At 33.1% G+C, this 16897-nt stretch overlaps 4 protein-coding genes across 6 annotated transcripts; 2 read left to right on the forward strand and 2 right to left on the reverse strand.

Moving 5' to 3' along the window:
- Nucleotides 1–77: 77 nt before the first annotated feature.
- Nucleotides 78–6081, reverse strand: Ctps (CTP synthase). Its single transcript, XM_076769061.1, has 11 exons — nucleotides 5781–6081; nucleotides 5026–5196; nucleotides 4859–4944; nucleotides 4632–4763; nucleotides 4124–4288; nucleotides 3409–3696; nucleotides 3142–3230; nucleotides 2756–3054; nucleotides 2557–2664; nucleotides 2216–2428; nucleotides 78–1935 (listed from the first exon to the last, which is right to left on the reverse strand). Exons 1-11 carry the CDS (start codon nucleotides 6007–6009, stop codon nucleotides 1838–1840), a joined length of 1878 nt encoding a protein of 625 aa, XP_076625176.1. The 5' UTR covers nucleotides 6010–6081; the 3' UTR covers nucleotides 78–1837.
- Nucleotides 6082–6789: 708 nt separating this feature from the next.
- Nucleotides 6790–7721, forward strand: Rps15 (ribosomal protein S15). The gene is made up of 3 exons (XM_076769067.1): nucleotides 6790–6862; nucleotides 7051–7136; nucleotides 7331–7721. Exons 1-3 carry the CDS (start codon nucleotides 6854–6856, stop codon nucleotides 7677–7679), a joined length of 444 nt encoding a protein of 147 aa, XP_076625182.1. The 5' UTR covers nucleotides 6790–6853; the 3' UTR covers nucleotides 7680–7721.
- Nucleotides 7722–8569: 848 nt separating this feature from the next.
- Pex10 (peroxisomal biogenesis factor 10) lies at nucleotides 8570–10465 on the forward strand. 3 transcript variants are annotated; one of them, XM_076769064.1, is made up of 4 exons: nucleotides 8570–8623; nucleotides 9323–9633; nucleotides 9706–9957; nucleotides 10031–10465. In XM_076769064.1, the coding sequence occupies exons 2-4, from the start codon at nucleotides 9349–9351 to the stop codon at nucleotides 10346–10348; spliced, it is 855 nt and encodes a 284-aa protein (XP_076625179.1). In that variant the 5' UTR covers nucleotides 8570–8623; nucleotides 9323–9348; the 3' UTR covers nucleotides 10349–10465. The 3 variants fall into 3 exon arrangements, with proteins under 3 accessions (XP_076625179.1, XP_076625178.1, XP_076625180.1); XM_076769063.1 differs by lacking the exon at nucleotides 8570–8623 and adding an exon at nucleotides 8894–9217; XM_076769065.1 differs by lacking the exon at nucleotides 8570–8623 and adding an exon at nucleotides 8895–9154.
- Nucleotides 10466–10625: 160 nt separating this feature from the next.
- Nucleotides 10626–15837, reverse strand: Edtp (Egg-derived tyrosine phosphatase). Its single transcript, XM_076769060.1, has 6 exons — nucleotides 13912–15837; nucleotides 13281–13837; nucleotides 12245–12564; nucleotides 11697–12159; nucleotides 11157–11495; nucleotides 10626–11001 (listed from the first exon to the last, which is right to left on the reverse strand). The coding sequence occupies exons 1-6, from the start codon at nucleotides 13996–13998 to the stop codon at nucleotides 10833–10835; spliced, it is 1935 nt and encodes a 644-aa protein (XP_076625175.1). The 5' UTR covers nucleotides 13999–15837; the 3' UTR covers nucleotides 10626–10832.
- Nucleotides 15838–16897: the final 1060 nt, after the last annotated feature.

Raw genomic sequence — 16897 nt, forward strand, 5'->3', positions numbered from 1 at the left:
AAATTAAGATCACTATCGGAGCTAAGGAAAATAACATACGACTATGACTAGCAGTGAAACTGTATACAAAGGCAGAAAGGTAAACGTGTCACTGTTTAAATAATTGACGACAATGTTTTCATTTTGCATTAGTATTTTACTTTTTTAAGGTAAAGATTCCCATTATTTCGATACCTAGTTTGAAATATTGTATTGTTAGTAGGTTACTAAACAGTAGAGGGTAGTGAGAAACAATTGTAATTGCAAATTGTTGTTATTTTAGATTACGACGTGCATAAGTATTTATTATACTTCTGTAACTTAGTTCGAACATCATGACAGGATAACATACTAACATAAAATATTATGTTCATCCTTTTAGAAAAGGAGAATAGTTCTTCGTTTTTCTTTTACTTGATTATATCTATATTTCCATTTTTAATATCGACTGCAAATTATTAAACGACCCGTAAAATGAGCGTTTTCGCTCTCGTGTTCAAATTTGTTGAACTTTTTTTTACCAATGACAAAAATTGTATATATACAAAGTTTAAAAACTTTCAATAATCTCCTGTAAAGTACTTTTTCTTTTGCAAAAAATGTTCTCAGTATTATTTGTAATGCTTACCGTCCAAAGTGCATTTTAATTTTTTTTTTCGTATTTATTTTGTTTACATTTGTTTATTATATATTGCAGATATTTTATTTTTTTCGACTTGTAATAATCCGAATTCACTACTGTAACTTAACATTAGTCTAGTATCACTAATTGTATGCTGTACGTGTAACAGTAAGAGTGTACATATATCATTTTTATACGAAGAAAAATGTTTTATTGTAATATGCCAGTGTATATTTTATATACTGTATATTTGGCAGAACGCATGTGCTGCTCAATAAAAATAAAAATCGTGATTATGATTATGTAATAATTTCTTAAAATATAATTAGTTACATGCAATATAGAATTCATAATCGTGAATATCCTGCAGAATTGCTATTAGCATTTGCCTGTAGACACTTGAATTTAACATTTTCATAAAAACTAGAAGGAAATCGAGCATTTAAAAAAAACCTAAGAATTGCAAAAAAACATTAACCTTTATTTCCTCGTAAAATGTAAGAAGTTTGCTGTTTTATAATTTACAAAATAATAGCAAAAGCGTAATGTATATATTTATAGTGATGGAATTTTTTTTATTGATGGTGAGTTTTGTAAACTATATGTACATTCGAGAACATCAAAAAATCAAACGATAATTGTAAAAAATACAATTGAAGGGATATTGATAATTAAACTACAACGAATAAACTTCGTTTATAAATAAAAGATGAGACACAAGTATTCATTAATATTTTGTACATTGTATTCGAGATTAAACGGACAAAAATTTTAGAGTATTAAATATAATTCTTTGAGCAGTCGTTGATGTAAGTAGTCTATTTTGTCTGCATATCTAATGTCTCGTCTATAAAATCTATATATACCTACATGTATGTATATATATCTATTATGTTTTGGATTTCCTAGGAATTAATGCTTAATGACAGTAAAAAAAAAATTATTAATTTTTACTAAGGCATGAAAATCTTATCAATTATGTCTCTAACAAAGTTTGCAAATACTTTACGCGTTTCTTTAGTAATTGATCTATTTCATACATGTATAGCATAACTATATAGTAAAATTCTATACTATATCGCTATACTATACTCTTGATATCGTATATATACATATATACGTTTAACTGTATATCCTACATCTGCTTCTATAGGAAGTTTTCGTCGTTCTAACGTATGTACATACGAAATTATAGTTTGTCATTAAAAATATTTTTATGGCAACACGAATTCAGATTTAATCGTTGGTACCGGATGTCGTGCTACCACTCCTACTTGCATCGCTCATTGACTGCTTATTGGCTTGTGCTTCTAATTCCTCTGGATAGTCGTCTTCTGTTGAAAGTGATAATCCCCCAATACACATTACACGATTGAACTAATGGAAACTGGGATTGGGACTACTTAGATATTAATGTTTAAGTAATATTGTCTAGATATTATTTTTCGAACATTAATGTTCCGACGATGAAACAACGTTCAGATACAACGAACTTCTCACGTGCTTGATCGGTGAATAAAATACTCGATTTATATATAAAAAAAAAATTCGTAGAACGTCCCAATCCTAGCAAAAAGACACTAGTACGAATCTAATAAACTGTTGATTCATTACCAGACTCGTTATCGCTAATCTGATGAGGCGAAAGTCTGCAACCTTTAGACAAGTAGAATTTTAATTTATCGACACTAGCCAAAATCAATCCCAAGAATGGAGGCGAAGGTTTCAAAGGTCTCGACAAATATTCTGGATGAAATTGTGTAGCAACATAATAACTATGCCCCTCTAACTCTGCAATTTCCATACGCAGATTTTCCTCATCGTGACCTGGCAGAGATACAAGTACATTACTTAAATTTTTCTACAACCAACGTCACGCTAAGAACGTACTCTTCTCAAACAACTACGGAAATCATACGACATTCGCCATAGCGTTTAATATCTATATTACTTACCAACGAAATGCAATCCAGCTTCTTCCAACTCGGTAATATATTTTGGATTAATTTCGTACCTATGCCTATGCCTTTCTTTTATCCACTCCTTGTTACCATATAATTGTTCTATCGTTGCACAGGGATAATTAAAAATATTTGAATAAGCGGGAAACACGTGCAGATATAATTTAAATTTAAAAAACTTTAGCCTACTAACTTATAACAGAACTATCCTTTATGAATCGGGTACACCTTTTACCAAGTCTCATAGTTCCGCCCATTTGACCAGAATTATGTTCTGGCATATCTATAACTAACGGATGGTCGGTATCCGGATCAATTTCTGTACTATTAGCAGTTTCCAAGCCTAAAACGTTTCTTGCAAATTCAATGACTGCTACTTGTAACCCCAAACAAATACCAAGGAACGGTTTGTCGTTTGTTCTACACCATTTGCATGCTTCCATTTTTCCTAACATTCCCCTTTTACCGAAACCTCCTGGTACTATGACACCGCTAAATATAGTAAAATTAACGTATAAAGATGTGAAAAAAAATCATCGGTCTTGGACGATTCACCCTGCACAAGGAATGAGAGCTTACTTGCTTTTACAAAGTAACTGCCATGCTTCATGGTACAAAACAGGGTTGGATGATTTCATAGCTTGTTCTAAATTATCAGCTTCTATATACTAAAATTGGAATCATATAAAATAATAGGAGTTATTATCGTAAACGGTTAGAGCAAACCGGCCGAAAAACTCGTTTACTTTTGGTGACGAACAAAAAGCAAAGAAGTTATTCGGGCGGCAATATTAAAATGCCTTGCTCTACATAGACCGTCAAAAAAAGTTATATTTGATACTTTACTGTTAAGTTAAGTTTGTAGCCGACTTCTATGCACGCGTGCTGTAATGCTTTTGTAATAGAAGCGTAGGAGTCTTCCAGTTTTGTGTATTTTCCCACTAATGCAATATTCACTTCCTTTCGCAAGTGATCGATACGATCTGCCAAATCTCGCCACTTTCGCATGAAATATCGCGGACGTGGCATTCCGATGTTTAATTGTAGTCTGTCGTTTAAAAATTCAATAACACCTTGGGATTCCATCAATAGTGGTACCCGATATATGGATGTCAGGTCATGTATGGTTATGACCTAAGAAATTAAAATCACCCTTAAGCAACTGTAGTTCAACCTTTGTGCAATTTGAGACTTTTCTTATGTTTACATTGGAGCGGGGAAAAAGATACGAGGTGTCTAGTTGGCTTTCCCGATGAAGAAAATAGTTTCGGTTTACGAACAACCTTCAAAAACGAATTAAATTTAATCGTGGGTCACATTCATCCTAAATCATCCGCCATTCGCGGGCGAAAGTCATGTTGTAGGTTTAAAACGTCGCATATCAGTGGCCATCATGGCAGTCAACGCATTAATTATTTTGGTTTCAAGTTTAAATAGAAATAAGGCGCGTATAATATCGGAGTGTGCAAAATAGTGAGTACGAGCGGAATGTAATTAACATTTGCATCGAGCGGCTCACCGCTGCGCAATAGACGATATAAAAACTGTAAAGGAACTTTACCTGTTGTGGAGCAACGTGACAAAAGTTTGAAATTTTTTCTTTCACGGAATCACCTATCGGTTTCTCGGATCTACAGACTATTAGATCAGGAGACAAGCCCAATCCACGCAGTTCTCTCACGCTGGACTGCGTTGGCTTTGTTTTCGGTTCGCCAGTGGTCCGTGGCTGAAAACAAAATTAATTTTCCTCTTAATTTCTATTTAATTATGTGAGTTTATTGTTAGAAAATGCAGCAAATTCGATCTTTAATTTAGAATTATTGTAATATTTTCATAGAAAATTTTGGAGCCGTTCGTGAAAAATCAACCTCGGCCGATAGAATAAAAAAGCGTTCGATTGTTGTCATTCCTGAGCATATATAATTCATGATTCTGTGGTTCTAATTGCAAACTTTTCCAAGTACAAGTTACATAATCCTAGAGGCTAAAACTAAACAGAGCCTCTGTTTGGCTCAAGTTCAAAGTCAAGGTCTATAAGGGAAGTCACTTAAACAAGAATAGTTTCTTACTTGTGGCACCAGAGATACATGAGCACAGCAAAAATTTTCTCTTTTGGCTCTGAACTGAAACTGCCTGAATGCTTCTACAAATGGCATTCCTTCTATATCTCCTATTGTACCACCCAGCTCTACAATACAAATCTGAAATAGATAATCCATACATTAATTTACATGTCATTAAAAACAATTTATATACGTAATTGAATATAATTAGTAATATATAAAAATATAATTACATCTGGTTTATCACCATCCTGTGTTACTGATTGGTGTGCCACTTTTTCAACCCATTCTTGGATAGCATCTGTTATATGTGGTATCACTAAATGCAAAATGAAATACTGGTTACTTGATAAATCAAAGCTTTTATTATTACAAACATAGAATGGACCAAACAATATACCTTGAACAGTTTTTCCCAAATAATCACCATGTCTTTCCTTTGAGATAACATGTTGATAAATTTTCCCTGTTGTTATATTGTTATCTCTGTGTAAAATGATGTCCAAAAATCGTTCATAATTTCCCAGATCCAAATCTACTTCACCTCCATCATCCAAAACATATACTTCCCCTTAACAAAAGTAATTATATAAAGACAATGAAAGGACGCTTTTCGAGAAAAAAATATGCTTCCTGAGCGTACAATTTAATTTGTTTGATCGAATAACGTTTATTAATTCGTATAAAAAATATTACAAAATTGATTTTTCCATGATAAAAAAATCATATTATTTAACGGTTTCGTCAAATTTGAAATTTCGTATCAAGGAGGGAAAATAATTGCTCGAACTTAAAAGCGGGTAAAATTTAATTCGCGTAATAATCTAATACAAACACGATATTAGTGATTTATTTGTATAATACAAATGTATTTCTGTTCGTACGATGTAAATAACGATTTCATGCTGTAACTCGAATTCTTATTCGACGAATAACAAACAAACGATTATTCATCTTTCATTCGTTACTCGAAATTTTATCTAGATAAGAATTTAACCCTTTGCGTAAAACTGCGCGGGCGACAGCAGCGTATAAAATGGCTTCTGATGCCACATGGCTATATAGAATGTTCAGAAACGTAGAAAAGTTAGTTCAAACATTCGGTCATGTCAGGACGGAAGGGAAGACGAAAGAATTGTGTTTGTAATGGCATACCATGCTCGTACGGGGAAAATGTACCGGCATCTATATTTATGTACGGATCGATTTTGATAGATGTCACATGAATACCGCAATGTTTAAGTATAGTCCCAAAGGAACTTGCAATAACACCTTTGCCGACTCCACTTATCACACCACCAGTCACCAATATATATTTCATATTTTGCGAACGAGTCGTACTACGCGCAACGTGCTCAACAATCGGCACCAGTCTTTCAAACATGTGCTAGTACGCACAATTTCTTAATTTTAACGAATGTTGTTCAACACCAATGAAAATGTAGTATAAGCGTTTCCCCCTTAAGTATGCGAATACGATAATGTGTCAAGATTTAGCGCCCCTTTGACTGCATATTGTTCTCAGAAACTAAAATGTAACATGGCACACGAGCGGGGTTTTTAAAGGTTGGAGTAACTAAAATAGGGTTAGGATGTATTTTGTCGAATTTTTCTCTACTCAACACTCACATATGTCGGTGCACGGTGGTATAAAACCTCGAAATCCAAAATATTAGGTCTTTGAAGTAACTCTATGATTAGATCTAATCGCAAGTCTGTAAACTTTTCAATAACATTAATATTTGCAAACAACATATATAATTATGAACTACTGAATAATTGTACTTTTTGCACCATAATTTAAACATATATTGAGAATATTCCTAAACATAAAAAAATTGTGCATGACAATCAACGTGCTAAACTATGAATTCGAATCTTAATTCAAATTGTTCAGAATTAACAAAAGTGGTTGATGTTTGCAGGAGGAAGAAATCTTTTTTTAAGCGTAGAGTTTATCAAATAATTTCCAAGATTTATGTGTACTTTAATGTCAAATTGATTCTATTATAACGAAGCATGAAATAATTTACTTATTTTATAATCCTATTAGAAAAAAGTCAACGAGTTAAAAGGATTGTACAATATCGATTAAAAATATCACTGTGTTTGGTACGAAAAATAATAGCCTGTTACCCATCTAGTAACATTTAGTTAGTGATTGAATTGATTTCCACGAGAAAGCATAGTTATATTTCTTGTTGTCGTTTATCCCAGCACCTGAAAACATGGCAGAGGTATGTGTCACAGATACAGAGAATATCCAATTTAATCTTCTCAATCTATTGTAAAAAACATATACGGATAGATTGTTACAAATTGTATCGCTTTCCCGTACATCGAAAAGACAATATTATCGTCTAAGATGAAATATTAGTTTTCGTTCGTACACATAACCTCTTTATAATTCCTTTATGATTTTTAGGCAGAAGATACCCAGAAGAAGAAGAGGATTTTCCGAAAGTTTACCTTTCGGGGAGTTGATCTTGATCAACTCCTGGATATGCCAAAGTGAGTGTTTTTTGTGCAAAATTTTCACGATGTAGGGTGTCGTTTACTGTCATTCGTTCGATTAGTTAATAAAACGAATCGAACGTATAAAATATTCAATTTTTGTAACATAGTAACTTTTATAAGCATAAAAGTTGCATTGTTCGTAAATCATGTCGATTTATTCACATCGTGTCTGCGAATCTTGGTTACAGTGAGCAACTTATGGTTTTGATGCACGCTCGTGCCCGGAGGCGTTTTTCTCATGGTCTGAAGCGAAAATCTATGGCACTAGTAAAGAAACTAAGAAAAGCAAAGAAGGAAACACCGCCAAATGAAAAGCCAGAAATTGTCAAGACTCATTTGCGTAACATGATTATTGTACCTGAAATGGTTGGTTCCATAGTTGGTGTATATAATGGGAAGACGTTTAATCAGGTGGAAATCAAACCAGAAATGATTGGTTACTACTTGGGAGAGTTCTCTGTCACCTATAAACCTGTCAAACACGGTAGGCCAGGTATTGGTGCCACGCACTCTTCCAGATTTATTCCACTAAAATAATTTGTATTCTTCTGTGAATAAAATATTTAAAAATCAATACAATATCCTTTCTCCTTGATATCATTGAAATACTTCAATGGTATGGTAATTGTAAATGTATGCAATCGTGTAAATAGTAACTAAGGAATTCACATGTAAAGTGTATTGGTTTGGCGCTGCGAGCGCTTAAAAGAACAGTAATGACGTCACTTCACGTCGATCATAACTCTTTCCATTATGGAGGACAGAAAAAGTACGAGCTCTTGCATGCAAACATGTTTCCCGCTTTAATTTAAACGAACAACTAGGTAAATTATAAAGTTAATGTAGTTTTTATAGTCGTATAACTGAAATTTGATGAATAACATGTTTTCTTAATCAAACAAAATCAAAACGTGATAAAGTTTTTCAAATGTCGAGAACCCTGTTAGAAAAAGCAAACAGTCAATATACCATACATTTTTTGTATGGTGTAATAACACATTATTATTAGTAAATTCTTTTTTGTATGATATGTATAACGTTTCTTGATTTAACCTTAATTTCTTAAAACGAACGACTGCAATTACTGACCATAACCGCCTAAAATCAAATCGTATTTGTAAGCACAAGCGTTTACTACGCACGCGTAACCAAACCAACCGTTTTACAAAATTCTAATACGAATTGCATAAACTGTTACAAAGAATGTTGATTTTCAAATTACAAGAAGATGCATTAAGATTAAAATTCGGTATAAACATTTTTCATATATTTTTTCATATATCGAATATAAATATTCTTCGCAACGATATTTTTTGTTTCAACAGTACAATATTTCACTCATTTCGTGTTTGATTTTTGCCAGTTGATTGCTGTTTCTACAACGACATAAGGAACGAGTTGAATAATGGAAATCCTGATTTTCAACTTTTTGAGTTTGTAATACCGGTGTCTAAACGAGGGAAAGGTACATTGCGGTACTGGTAAGTCTTTGCTTACTTTGCATCATATTTTAAATTCGGTATAAAAAATTCAAACAAACTGATAAAAGATGGTTTTACCGAATCACCTATTAACAAAATTTCGTCACATTTACGATACAAATTAAGACATTGCAATGTCTCTTGAAATATGTCCATCAAATTATTCTTATTCGTATAAATACTTAACAAAAAAATGATCAATATATAAAAAGACACGCGTGCACTTCTATAGGAATTAAATGTGTTTCACGCATATAAGTTCATACATACATATTTAATTACAAACTGTTTTGTAATTAGTACGTTGAATAGAAAAAGAAATTGAAACATTTTATTACAACTATGGATATTCCTTACATGCCACGAAGGTTGTTATATGTTGTGTTGTTGTATGACGCAATTTTTACGGCATATTTTAATTCTTGTGAAATATTTGTACGGTTTTAGTTGCTTCTTCGATTCTCTATAGGAAGACAATAAGTAATAACGTTTAGTGTGATCGTAACTTATAAATTAATAAAGGAAAAGGCGGTAAATTTCTTTTCAATAGTTGAGGTTATGTTATCTCGAAGTTAGTTTTTATCATTAATATGCGTATGCATTCTTAGTTAATGTATTACATACGACAATCGTGATTTCGTAGTTTGTGCTCGATTGACTAAAACAGTACGGTTTCACGATTCAGCATAAATGTAACAGGTTCGTTAAAAAAGTGTTTAATCGAAATGGAATTAAAAAAGCATCACAAATTGAAATGTGCAAGTCAGGTAGAAATTCTTCGATCGCATCAAAGAGACGATGACTTTGTCAAACAATTGCGAGAAAAAGTTATAGATGTTCTGCAGATTATTGGGAGGCAATCGGGTACCTTGCCCTTTATTCATTCCGATATACCGTTCAAGCTAATTTACTTCTTTTTTACATCGGGAATGGGAAATCAAACGCTAGGCGAAGAATATACGGGAATTGTGCAAGCCAATTTAGAGGCTCGCAAAGTTCCATCATTACTTGTATGTACTTAAGTACCAATGTAAAATTGATCTCAATAATGTATTAGTATTTATCATTAACATGTTATTTAGGTAAGAATAATAGCAGTGATTTTAGAATGTTTTGGAGAAAAGACATTATTAAGAATATTAAAAGAATTACAGTTAAGGATTAATCATCCTCAGAGCGAATTGACTCCTGTAGCTGTTACCTTTCTAAATTCATGTATATCAAAAATGTGCAACATGTTACCTATCTTTATTCTTATTCATAAGGGGTTATTTTATATGTATGGCAGGTATTACAGCTTAGGTAAAAGATTAACAGGAATTGATTATGCAAAGGTAATTTTTGTGTAATGGGTTTCTTTTTCAATATAAATAAATTTGCATTCTACAATCATTATTAAATTTGAAGGTATATGGTCATCGACCGACTGATAGTGTCAGTTGGGGATTAAGGTTATTGGGAGTTGCTACACTTGCAAACTGTCTATTAAAAATCTGGCAAAACAGGTATAACGATAGCCATGACAATAAATATATGCCATTGGATGAGAAACATGCTAAATTAACATGTCAATTGTGTCTTGAAAGAGTGCCAACAACTGCCACACCATGTGGTCACTTGTTTTGTTGGTTTTGTCTTACCGATTGGTTGAACACTAAACCACAATGTCCTTTATGTAGAGAATATGTTGTACCTTCCAGGATTGTACATGTGATGAATTTGTAATTTTATAATAAACAAAGGACATTAATCCTTTCTCTTTCATTTAAATAATTAGAGAATTAAAGGGTAAATAATCTACCAGAGTTATTCTTTTATAGGTTTTAACATTCTTATAATTTTGTTTCAATGATAATTACTACACATCTGTGCTAGTAATAACTTCATACAGATAGTAGTAATAAATACACTTGTACGTGATAAATGTAAAGCAAACAAGTAGACAGACACATATTTATATACAGATATACATGTAAATATTTATATATATATATATATGTATATGTATATATATATATACAAAAATATCAATTTTTTTATTTACGTCACGCATATAATCGCTGCTCCTTGTGTAACAATGCAATATTCACATAAACAATAATTTACAGTTGTTTTATTTCCATTGCATAGCGTTTTATAAAATTCTGAATTGAGTCAAGGAATCAATAACAGTAAACTCATGATTGTGGGAAGTTAATGGACATTATAGTCACAAGGATGTACGTTGAACAGAAAGAATCCCTACTTTTTCGGCAAAATTACCAAGTAGCTGACCGAAACCGCTCGATTCAGAATTATCTTTCATTCGAAATCCAACAGTATGACTATAAGCGTTATAAAATATTCTTCTTAAACACTGTAACTTTTCTCTGCGGGACCTGAAACACACGCGAACGCGAACAGTAAAAGTAACATTATGGTATTTTATCACGAAGTAAAAATATTTTAACACGAAGTCACAGAGCTAAAGAGACCAATCTTGCACATCTTTATCATGGCTGCGTATACATTTTCGAAAAAGTTTAGTACTTACTGTGCTAACAATGCACATGCTTCATCTTCGATAATTGTCGTGCTTGATTCTTGAGATGCGTGACCTGTACAAATTTCGCAAAGGGGTTTGCAAACTAAACTAGAAGACGTTAATCCGTCCGCGAGCAGAGCATTGGCAGTCGTGGAACCACGTAAACTTCCGGTTCCCGATATCATCTGCCAAGAACCGCCGGACGACGAAGATTCGTTTCGTTGTCGGAGGCGTCCTGGTACAGGAACCGCTACCGGAGAAGTTCGATTCGGAGGAAGGGGTGATCGTGAACCATGAGCAATACCTTCCTTATTTGGGGAAGGATAAAATGACCATGGAACAACATTCCTATAAAGAAATTTTACAAAATTAAGGAGAACAAACTTAAGCCTCAAGCTTCAAATACTGGTGTCCTTTAATTTCGAACTTCACACTTTATTTGAAGATTGAGCCTTAAAACTTCAACGATTAAAGCTTCATACGCCACTATACGCATATGTCCGTATGTGTTTTTATAATAACAAATTAAACGGTTAAAAGTAAACATACCCGTTACTATGACAATCGTCTTGATTCTCTGTGGAAGCACAGTGAAACACCGCTGGTGGATTATTATCTTGACTATCCCTGCTATTTTGACTAACAGAGCTACACCAGCTATTCAGACTTAAGTTGGAGCTGACCGAACTTAGGGTCACTACTGATTCACTATCGAACATAACATTATCTAATTGCGAGTCACTATCGTTGCGTAGAACCGCGTGTCTAGATCTGTTGTGACGCGGATGAACGCTAAATTCTTCATCGTGAATATGTTTTAGAAAATAGAAACAGAAGAAAAATATTTCTTCTCCTTTGCTTAATCGGTCTTCCAAATCGTGACCAAACAGCATCCAATCGTACGCTATCGTATAGTACAGAATTTGATACGCGTTCAGCGACGTATGAATTGCACCGTCGGCCCATAAACTTATCCTCAACAGTGAAATAAATAAAGGTGTACGATCCCAACCTGTAAACGGTTCTCGTTATTTATATCAAATATTCGCTAAGCCAGAAATTGCATTGTTTGCTAAAAAAAAAAAAAACATAAATACCTGAGATACAGTGTATCAATATTCCGCTACTACTATCGCTCAAATATCGTAATATCAGTTTTAAATAATTTTGAGAAAGCTTGACTAGATCCCAGACTTGGTACTGTTCCCAATTAATTCGCAATTGAGTAGAAATTGAATCTTCTGGCACGCCAATTTGTGCATCTACATGAGTCTGAGACCAATCGAACACTAAACCCTTAGCCAGATAATCGTTTTCTCTAAACTCCCTGAAGAATTCACATCCAGGATACGGCAGTGAAATTAGGGTGAAGTCTGAGTACCTCTTCTCTTTGTCTACTTTCTCCGAGGAAGTTACGCTGAGTATCGAACAAAAGAGTCTCTGTTTAACGTCGTCTAAAAGTGGATTCATAGAATAAAAAAAACTGATCATGCTATTAACTACTATGAAACTTAACCGAATCTGTGAAGAACTAGAAAACTGTGTGGTAATTATTTCATGTTTAGCATTCTTCTTTGTCTCTGAATGATTATATTATTGCAACAAAACTAGTTAGAATTAAATGTTTAAAAACTCCAAATAAAAAATAAATGTACAATTGTACATTATTATCTCATTTTCAAGTACACTAACATTATTACCAATTGATTCATTTATGCGATATTGACGCGCCGTGTCTTTTTGGAAAATAATAATATTGATGTAATTATTAATTAAATAACGATCGTTTATTAGAATAAGTAACGTTATAAATATTTTAAAAATAGAATTCATAATTTCACTTGCTCGCGCCAACATGTAATGCGTCAAATGCGTAAAGCATCGTCTAGGATTTTGAATCGATCGAAGATTTGAATTATTTAATTTAAAGAGATTAAAATAATAAATATTAATTCAGTTAAATTATCAAGTTATTAACAAAATATGGAGACATTGAAGCACTTCGTGCAATCGTCTAAGGGTTGAGAAAAAAACATAACAAAAAGTATTTGGAAAATGGATTACTGGTGTTAAGTTATTAATTTTTCAAAAAATACATGCACAAAGAGTTATTATTCACATTGATTAGCTTACTTCATTCCAAACTTGACCTTCTTCTTCTCAACCATGAAATCAATAATTGTTCCTACATTAAGTGTTTTTAGAAGTTTGATGTCTTGATGCCTAACTTTATCAAATAATTGCCAATCACAAAGCACAGAATCGCTCGCACGAGCTTCGTCCACTTGTTGTTGAATAGATACTACTCCTTCACTACCAGCAAATAAATAATCTAGCCCAGATCTACCATAAATCTCTGGTCCGCCGGACAACGTGGCCGATCTGCATACGTGTCTACCCTTATACAATATTACTGGCAGTGGAAATCTTGAACGACACCTGGCAAATCTGGCACTTTTTATCAATTCCTTCAATTTATTTGGATCATACATGCTTTCGTATATAGTTTCTGTTGCGCGTGGCAGTGGCGGCGGCGTATCACACATATTTGGATTTCTATACTTCTCATATTCTAAAATGATAAGATGGCTAGGATAGTGTGCACTGAGATCACCTCCATTATTATTTATTATGGAGTGGGTATAATCTAAATCAGTGAGTAGCAGACATCTTTGCATAATTGCTTGACTCTAGAACAATAATATCCTTTAGAATTGGAGACCTTGGAATGCAAGCTATAACAACACTCTTATAAAACTATTACCGTGCTGTCCGCATCCTTAGCTCGATAAGTGTTTTTCGAGAAGTATATGAGAAGTTTTTGTAAATCTTGAAGGGTGATTTCTGTCATGATTGAAGTCTTTCAAACCGTTTTATTGAAATTTCTACTAAAAGGCAACTTTTTCTAAAGAAGTTCTAAATTTCTATAATTCTCATGAGGATGTTCGCAAGATATTAATCGCAGCCAATGTCTAATGTACGAAAGGAATGGCACGAACACTGTATTCAAAGTATACCACATAACATCACAGCTTAGCACTCAGTATTATTCTATTTGTCACAATTTGCTTTTAAGCATAAATAACATGACTTTTAACATTAATGCGATAAAATTGTAAGGTATCAAGAGCATAATGTTACTTGTTAAATGGACAAGATTTTAATACTAGTAAACATTAAAGATTTCATCAATAGAGTTTTTATAAAATAAGCTTGCTTCAATTTAGAAAGTAAAAATACTAACTAGAAGACTTATACAGCAAACAGATCATTTGTTTTAAATAGTTTGTTTTCCTTCTTTAAATAGCTGTACAATGCTTCAAAATAAATATAAATTAATATTAAAAATATTAATAAATTATACAACTGTCTGTGTTATTTTAATAGCACCACACTTGGAAGATTAAATCTAATATTGCTTTGAATTCTTATCTAAGAAAAACAAACATTTCTTTTCGTTTGTGCCAATAAATAAAATTGTCTTAATTTTATTAACTGCTTTTAAAATCGATATTAAATCTACAAATCGTATGTAACAAATTTTACTTCTCAAGTAAAAATTATAGTAACAATGAAACAATCGGTAATATCTTAACGAAATTCGGATATTAGACGGTATATTTTCTTTTGTCTCGTTCGGTATGACGATTTCCCACTTATGACTTGTGATTTCACTGTAACTTTGTGATTTTGTATTTTTGCCATACACGTTACATTACACGTTCAAATTTGAAACTGATCACCTTCCTTCGTATCGTAACATAAATTTGACATTCGTCGACACAGAAAAACGAAACGTTGGATGGTTTCGTTTACAAACTTTTTTTTTTGTAGTAATCCGAGCAACAACTTCTTGGGTAACAATGCGGACAACGCTTCGGAACGACTTAACCTGATTCAAGTCATGCACGCCGCTTTCATTATCGCGAACACGTTAACCATGTCTGAAGACATTTGTAAAAGTTCCATCGGACGAAAAATGACCGTAAAATCAGAAAGTTTGTCGTGAGAAATATCCATGGTATTTCATCGTGTGCCAATGTCGACGATAATCCAATGGGATAACCTAAACATCACTCCCGTGAAAATATATTTCGCGTTACTCGCATTGATTCGAATCTGTCCCGAAAACACTGTCATCCTCCTTTGCCTTGTTTACAACATTATCTCGAGCGTATGACGAAAATTCTGTTATCTCAGTATTGCAGTCACGCGTTTTATTTAGAGCCCGCTACGGTTAAAGGACAGACGTGTCCCTGTTCTTGGTTGTCGATCTCGTATCACAAGCAGTACGTCGTCCTTGGTTTTCTGTCCTTTCACCTACGCAGCAACAAACACGGAAAAATAATCCGGATTTAACAAAATAATTCGATGTTTTCTTCTTTTCTTTATCTTCTCTCTTTCAAACTGCACGAGCAAAGCATGTACCACTCGCCTACCAGGACGAAAGTACGAAGTGAAATGCGGCGTAGAAAGATAACCTATTTTTGCAATGTGGAGAACGCGTGTTTGCTTGTATGGTATCGCCAGATTTTCCGCGAGTTTCACAAATACGTAGAATGGAACTAGATTTTTCTGCGACAATAACGATTTAATGACTTATTAAACTATTATTACTTCGATTTTTCATTATTTTAACGAATATTTGAAATAGATAACCTCTGCAACGTGCAGTCTACTTAAACCGACTTAATTTATGTTAATAATTTCGAAGCACGTTATTCAAGTTTTACGCTTATTTAAATTCATTACGAGAGGCAATATATTCTTTTAAGGTAATTATGTAATTTTATCGATCGATAAAACAATTGTGTCATAATATTTTGTTAACCTTCGGTTTTATTATACATAATTTGGTTAATGAAATTTGTTGACTGCCACACCAGTTTTCCACGTCTAAAAATGTCTTCGACATTTGTTTAAAATATAAATTGAACGGTATACCCTGTTATTTTACAGCATTCCTAATTAAAGTAGCATTTATTTACAATTTTATAAACATTAGGTATAAGTTTAAAGTACCGGTCACCAGTGACCACTATGGCAGTCAACATGTTAATACCTCTAACTACGTTTAAGGGAGTAAGTAATAACATGTAGCTAGATCCATTTTGGATCAATTTTTGGCGGAATTTTTTACACATTTCTTAAATTAGTATTTATATTTGTTACATTGTAAAAGAATGCGGAAGTCGTAATGTAGTGCTACGGTCAAAGTACACCCTCTGCAACCTTGTTTACTCTTGTTATTTTTCAAGAATGTACGAGGCTTCAGACCACTCGGTGTAATGAAGAGCATGTTTTAAGTACGAAACGTCGCGCGAGATCATGCTTGCAGGGATCTATTTTAGGTGTCGCATACTTTTCTATACTTTTTCTTTTTGTAATAAAATTTAAATTCGGAGGATACGTTGTATCGAGAAACATTTCTGCGATATAGCATTTGAACAAAGATAAAATGAAATTTATAAATTTGCACGACCGAATATTGTTTTACGCTTTCGCGTCAATCTCAGTTTATTTTGAAATTCTTGAATACGAGGAGACTATAAAAACAGAACGCTCGTGAAATTTATTATTTTACAAAAAGCATAGCTCGTTAACGGTTCAGAAAAACGCTGGTTTATATTCTTTTTTGAAAACAAAGAAGTAGAGTTGATTTCGTTGAATTCTTATATGCGCAATTGTACAAGGAAAAACTGTATTCGCATAAAGTGGCACGCGTATGAATATTTTCAACGATAAGATTA

Source organism: Colletes latitarsis, chromosome 7, assembly GCF_051014445.1.
Source record: "Colletes latitarsis isolate SP2378_abdomen chromosome 7, iyColLati1, whole genome shotgun sequence".
NCBI classification, from domain to species: domain Eukaryota; kingdom Metazoa; phylum Arthropoda; class Insecta; order Hymenoptera; family Colletidae; genus Colletes; species Colletes latitarsis.

What these genes read in the sequence shown, in the direction of transcription:
- Ctps (XM_076769061.1), bottom strand. Translation starts at nt 6,009, where the DNA reads ATGTTTGAAAGACTGGTGCCGATTGTTGAGCACGTTGCGCGTAGTACG. An exon ending in ATTTTCCCCGTACGAGCATG is followed by an intron (nt 5,197 to 5,780) that starts GTATGCCATTAC and finishes ACTTTTGTTAAG; the next exon opens with GGGAAGTATATGTTTTGGAT. An exon ending in AGCTGGATTGCATTTCGTTG is followed by an intron (nt 2,429 to 2,556) that starts GTAAGTAATATA and finishes TATCTCTGCCAG; the next exon opens with GTCACGATGAGGAAAATCTG.
- Rps15 (XM_076769067.1), top strand. An exon ending in CAACTCCTGGATATGCCAAA is followed by an intron (nt 7,137 to 7,330) that starts GTGAGTGTTTTT and finishes TCTTGGTTACAG; the next exon opens with TGAGCAACTTATGGTTTTGA.
- Pex10 (XM_076769063.1), top strand. An exon ending in GCAAAGTTCCATCATTACTT is followed by an intron (nt 9,634 to 9,705) that starts GTATGTACTTAA and finishes CATGTTATTTAG; the next exon opens with GTAAGAATAATAGCAGTGAT. An exon ending in CAGGAATTGATTATGCAAAG is followed by an intron (nt 9,958 to 10,030) that starts GTAATTTTTGTG and finishes TTAAATTTGAAG; the next exon opens with GTATATGGTCATCGACCGAC.
- Edtp (XM_076769060.1), bottom strand. Translation starts at nt 13,998, where the DNA reads ATGACAGAAATCACCCTTCAAGATTTACAAAAACTTCTCATATACTTC. An exon ending in CTAAGGATGCGGACAGCACG is followed by an intron (nt 13,838 to 13,911) that starts GTAATAGTTTTA and finishes TTATTGTTCTAG; the next exon opens with AGTCAAGCAATTATGCAAAG. An exon ending in GACGATTGTCATAGTAACGG is followed by an intron (nt 11,496 to 11,696) that starts GTATGTTTACTT and finishes ATTTCTTTATAG; the next exon opens with GAATGTTGTTCCATGGTCAT.